Source organism: Gouania willdenowi, chromosome 21 (genome assembly GCF_900634775.1).
Source record: "Gouania willdenowi chromosome 21, fGouWil2.1, whole genome shotgun sequence".
NCBI classification, from domain to species: Eukaryota; Metazoa; Chordata; class Actinopteri; order Blenniiformes; family Gobiesocidae; genus Gouania; species Gouania willdenowi.
The window spans coordinates 25,135,817-25,142,227 of NC_041064.1; the positions used below are offsets into that span (position 1 = coordinate 25,135,817).

General features: G+C 36.3%; 1 protein-coding gene across 2 annotated transcripts; it reads right to left on the minus strand.

Annotated features, from left to right (window-relative positions):
• Positions 1–445: 445 nt before the first annotated feature.
• LOC114454778 (transcription factor 7-like 1) lies at positions 446–6,068 on the minus strand. Of its 2 annotated transcripts, none has more exons than XM_028435541.1 (8): positions 5,760–6,068; positions 4,099–4,294; positions 2,940–2,992; positions 2,775–2,840; positions 2,509–2,656; positions 2,242–2,349; positions 2,038–2,133; positions 446–706 (listed from the first exon to the last, which is right to left on the minus strand). In XM_028435541.1, exons 1-7 carry the CDS (start codon positions 5,762–5,764, stop codon positions 2,074–2,076), a joined length of 636 nt encoding a protein of 211 aa, XP_028291342.1. In that variant the 5' UTR covers positions 5,765–6,068; the 3' UTR covers positions 446–706; positions 2,038–2,073. The 2 variants fall into 2 exon arrangements, with proteins under 2 accessions (XP_028291342.1, XP_028291341.1); XM_028435540.1 differs by having other exon boundaries at positions 446–1,183.
• Between the last annotated feature and the right edge of the window lie 343 nt (positions 6,069–6,411).

The window sequence follows — 6,411 nt, forward strand, 5'->3', positions numbered from 1 at the left end:
GCAGCAACAACAACAGTTGCCCCTGTTGATGTTGCTGTTGAAGATGCCCTTGTTGTTGCTGCTGCTGCTGTTGATGTTGCTGCTGATATAACCCTTCTTGTTGCTGCTGATGCTGTTGATGACATTGATCTTGTTGTTGCTGTTGCCGTTGTTGCTGTTGATGTTGCTGCTGACGTCGCCCTTGTTGTTCTTGCTGCTGATGCCATTGCTGTCCTTGATGATAGGAAAATATAGAGAACAGCTGATGAGTCTTCTGATTCAACAACAAGGGCAACATCAGCAGCAACATCAACAGCGGCAACAGCATCAGCAGTAACAACAAGGGCAATATCAGCAGCACCAACAACAAGGGCAACTTCTACAGCAACATCAACAGTGACAGCAGCAGCAACGACAAAAACAACATCAACAGCAACATCAGCAGCAACAACAACAGTTGCCCCTGTTGATGTTGCCCTTGACGATGCCCGTGTTGTTGCTGCTGCTGCTGCTGCTGCTGCTGTTGATGTTGCTACTGACATAACCCTTCTTGTTGCTGCTGATGCTGTTGATGACATTGATTTTGTTGTAGCTGCTGATGCTGTAGTTGCTGCTGATGTTGCTGTTGACATTGCCCTTGTTGTTGCTGTTGCGGTTGTTGCTGTTGATGTTGCTGATGACGTCGCCCTTGTTGTTCTTGCTGCTGATGTCGTTGCTGTCCTTGATGCTAGTAAAATATAGAGAACAGCTGATGAGTCTTCTGATTCAACAACAAGGGCAACATCAACAGCGGCAACAGCATCATCCTTGTTGTTGATGTTGCTGTTGATGTCCTTGTCGTTGCTGCTGCTGTCGCTGTTGATGTTGCTGCTGACATTGCCCTTGTTGTTGCGGCTGATGCTGTTGCCACTGTTTATTGCTGCTGATGTTGCCCTTGTTGTTACGGCAACAGCAGCAGCAGCAGCAACATGGGCAATGTCAACAGTGGCAACAGCATCAGCAGCAACAACAAGGGCAATGTCAGAAGCAACATCAATAGTTGCCACTGTTTATGTTGCTGATGATGTTGCCCTCGTTGTTGCTGCTGTTGTTGACGTTGCTGCCGACATTGCCCTTGTTGTTGCTGTTGCCGTTGTTGCTGTTGATGTTGATGCTGAAGTTGCCCTTGCTGTTGTTGCTGCTGATGTCGTTGCTGTCCTTGGTGCTAGTAAAATATAGAGAACAGCTGATGAGTCTTCTGATTCTACTGTAGGCTTGTTTCTAGGTGAGTTTCTATGATAGAATCCACCATAAACTAAACTAATTCACATTGTTAAAGAACATCTTAGATGCTGATATATGCATTTCAAACAATCTATGGAGAGCACAGACACAATTTGAAGTTAAATTGATGCAAAACTCAATACTCTTAGACTGAGACATTAAAACACATCTGATTAAACTTGTTCTCAGAGAGTGTGTCCATGTCTGCACATCACATTAAGGTACACCTCATTTTTGTTTTAGAGCATTGATGAATTATTATTAGTATTGATTAAGGTATCGACAATATCCAAGCAATAAGTGAGAGATATTATTCCCGGTATGTTATTCTCTTCAAATTTTCTTGATATTGTGAGAAATTATTAATGTAATTCAGGAAACCCTTGTGAAATAATTTGATGAAAATTGCACAGTTTGGGAAAAACTGAGAGTTCTTTCAACAATTTGCAATTAAAAATGACTGCCATCATGTGATCTAAGCATGAAAAGACTAGAGTTTCCTTGAAATATTTGGAGAAGCTGATATATTGTTTTCTATGTCATTTTAACTTTTTTCCAAGGGGATGAATTGGATGCTCTAAAGTTTAGTTTGACATGTGTCTTAGACTAAAACAATAAAACACACAGTTGAGATTAAACCTGTGTTCAGAGTGTGTGTCCATGTCTGCATATTACTTTAGATACACATTATTCTTGTTTTATAGTAACTGATGACCTGATTTCACATTTGTGGAAAAACCATTTTGAAATAAAATCATCATAAAATGAAGTGATGTTTTGAGTAATGATACTTACCGTTAGTATGTTGGTGATGTTTATTATACATTCCCATCAGCAGGAGGGTGGAGGCAGAGGTGGAGCTTTAGTCCGTGATTTTTTACTCTTTTTCCCCTAAAAATAGACACGTGAAAATTCTAGTCAGCTGATTAAACACTTCCACAGTCATGATGTCATCACCTCTAAGGTTGATGGGTAAACATTTCTGCAGAGTAGACTTACGTAGTTTGCTTTGTTGCTCCAGCCGGGGTTATTCAGAGCATGGATGTCAGCTTCTATTTGGGCTTCTGCTTGAAAGAGTTCTCTTTTGTTTTCTTCCAAAGACTTCCACTGTGGATGAACAACAACAAAGTGTCACACACACACACACACACACACACACACACACACACACACACACACACACACACACACACACACACACACACACACAACAAAGACAAAAATGTGAAGATCACAGATAACTTATTGAGGAACCAACAAACGTACACGTTCAGAAAGAACTTTGTTGATGGCAGCACTGTTTCTAATGCCGAGCTCTTCCTGCACCGTCTTCCTCTCACTTTTTAAGAAAAGCATGAATGCGTTGGGAGGTTTCTTAACATATGGGCCCTTACCCTCCTCACGCTTCCTTTTTCTGAAGGAACAAAACACAAACAGTGAGCAGAGAGTAGTAGAGAGAGAGAGCAGGGAGACACTCTGATCAAGAGTTACTCAGAAAAAAAAGACAATTAAAACAACTCAAGGACACTTACTTTGGAACTGGGATGGGTTCCAGGGCCACTGGTGGCATGACAGCCAATAACTCATCCAACTCATCTCTACAAAGATAAAAACATAAACACGCTGGATGAGAAATCATGTCACAAACATGTGGACCAACGTCTGATGGATCAGGTGTGTTTGTTTGCTTTGCTTACCGTTCTTCAAAAGACGGAAAACATTCACGTGGGAAGAAAGGAGTGCTGTAAAACTGGAGACACAAAAACATGAATGTTAGACACCAGGGTTTGGGTCAATTGCATTTTTCTATTACAATTACATCCTCAATTATCCATGTTCAATTACAACTATATTATGAGTTTGGTGACCTGCATTTTTTCCAATTACAATTCAAATTACAAATATGATTTTCCCCCTGAAAGTCAATTACAATTACATTGTCAATTACTAAAGTTCAAATTCAGTTAATCACAATTACTGAGCCTGGAATGAATAACCCCATAAAATGTGACCTTCCTCTTATGTTAGCTTTCTGTTAGCACCATGATAACGGGTCAGTTGTCTCCCACGTCTTAAATCAACTATAAAATACACTAAAAATTATTATCTATCATTCAATTTGTTTTTGATCTCTTGGTTAATTTGTTAGACTTCCTAATTAATGAAAATATTGGTATTATTGTTTTTGGTGTGGGCGTCTCAGCCTCTTTTCTGTCAGTATACCCCTTAATTATTATTTTTTTTTCCTTCAATTTTTAAAATTGTCTTAACAGTAAAAATAAGCCATATTTTTCCATTTTTATGCCTTACTATATACAGCCATATCTCTGAAATGTGGGTGTTCTGCATTTTATTATTTTTATTTTATTTTTATTTTTATGCCTTACTGGATTTTATGACAGCCTTATCTAAAAAAAATTCCCAGATTTTTACATTTTTGTGCCTTGGCACTGAATAATTACTATTACAAAGTCAATTATCTGAACTCAATTACAATTTAATTATGATTACAACAGCAACAGTTTTTTTTTCAAATACAATTACAATTATAATCATTTTATAATTGTAATTAGATATCAATTATGTAATTACAATTTTTTTTTTATCCCAACCATGATATCAACCATCCACCAAAAAACTACTGCTAGGGTCTGTCAAAGAAACCAAACTGGGTGATATTCCAATGCCACATAAGGAATGGATAAAAAGATCTAAATAAATCCATTAAAAACTGTGTTTATAACAACAACAGAGTCATATAGAAGAATGAGGAAGGGTCTGTCTGTTCTTAATGGATGAACAAATGTATGCTGTGATGTTGCCCACATTGGCACCATGTGTTTCAGTGATTCTTACTTGGAGGTCTGTTAACGGTGGTGGAGGACATTTACAAAGAGGAGGAGCAGGAGATGACATCACAGGGTAAGTTGCCCAGTGCACCAGTCCTGCAACCTCTGGATACAGCTCCACAACATCTGTAATCTCAGGAAGGAGATTCTTCAACTCCTCCTCCTCCTGGACCACAGGATCCATCAGCATGTTCAATGGTATCCTGTGACACAAAGAAATAAACAAGGAGACAAAGAAAATAAATAAGATACACACACACACACACACACACAAAGAGAGAGAGAAGCTGGAAGGAATATAAACCTAAACATAATACACAAAATGATTCCCAGTGTATTTCACTGAATGAACAGTGAAATACACAAAAACATTACAAAAAAATCTAAATAAATGAAAAATTGCACTAAATGACTCAACAAAGACAGACACAACAGCAAAGACACACAAATTGTCAACAAAGTTACACAAAATGACAAGAAAATACAGAAAACAACAACAATAATACAGAAAGTGACCCCAAAAATGCACAAATCAACAACATAAATGCAGAAAAATACATAAGAACCCCAAAAACACACAAAATGACTCCAACAACACACAAAATGACTCCCAAAACACACAAATCAACAGTAAAATGCACAAAAACGTAAAAATAAATTAAAAATTGCACTAAATGACTCAACAAAGACAGACACAACTACTTCAAGGAAAAAAATGACCATGAAAACAACAAAACATTATAGAATAGCTACAAAGACACACAAACTGTCAACAATGTTACACAAAAAGACAAGAAAATACAGAAAACAACAACAATAATACAGAAAGTTACCCCAAAAATGCACAAATCAACAACATAAATGCAGAAAAAGACAGAAAAATACAATAAGAATCCCCAAAAAACAACAAAAACACACAAACTGACTCCAACAACACACAAAATGACTCCCAAAACACACAAATCAACAGTAAAATGCACAAAAACATAAAAATAAATTAAAAATGGCACTAAATGACTCAACAAAGACAGACACAAGTACTTCAAGGAACAAAATGACTATGAAAACAACAAAACATTATAGAATAGCTACAAAGACACACAAACTGTCAACAAAGTTCCACAAAAAGACAAGAAAATACAGAAAACAACAACAATAATACAGAGTGACCCCAAAAATGCCCAAATCAACAACATAAATGCAGAAAAAAACAGAAAAATACACAAAATAACAATAAGAACCCCCCAAAAATAATAAAAATACACAAAATGTCCCTAAAAAACCACAAAATGACCCATATCTTGCCAAATTATTTGAATTCAAATGTAATGCAAATGAAAATATATTTAGAGGATGCACAAAACACTTGAAAATTGCTCTTCTATAATAGTTAGCCAAAAAAAAAAAAAAAAAAATACGTTACGAAAAATGTTAGAACATCATTAAAGACAAGTCAGTTTTGTGTAAATACTTGTGACACACACTCCTATCAGCTGTATATCATTTAAATTAGTAGTTATATCTGTAATTATGTTGCTATTATTATTATTATACTTTGTGATGAATGACCTCCACATGTACGAAGATGTCGGAGCAGTGCTGCCGCCTGGTGGAATGTAGTAGGAACTACTTGACGGTAAAATAAAGCCTAATAAAACTTCTACTTACTTCATTTTGAGAGCGGAGGTTGTTAATATGTGATATTCTGGTTGATAATGTTCAGAAATAATCGCTGGCGATTTCTGAGAGAGTTTTCCTTGTAGACTGAACAGTGAACTGCAGACACAAATACTGGAAAACGGTTTGTTTTTTTTCTAACCGCTTATAAAGGGTGAGAAATGACGCGGTTGCCATGGACAACGTGTATTTAAATAATGCACTTTTTTTTTAAAGCAACATTATTGTTTTTGTCTAGTGTGGATAAAGCAGTGGTTCTCAACATTTATTGGGTTGTAACCCCATTTTGATATCACACATTTCTGGTGACCCCAGAGCAGGACCGGCTTTAGGCCATGGCCATGCCTGAATAAAAATAGATAAAGTTTTTATTTTTTATTTTATTTATTTTGTTCAAGTCAATACACAGTGTACACAATATTATTTATTTCAAATATCAAGACAATACAATTCAATTCTGCGACACAACACACCATTGGAAAAAAAACCAACCTTTTTTCTTTTTTTTAAATCAGAATAATGCACTATTATACAATATAACACCTACAGGTATAGTACAAATGTCTCGAGGAAACAGAAAAAAAAAAAAAAAAAAAAGGTGCAAAATCCAAAATCAATTCTTTTCCTGTTTGGTTTTTCTATT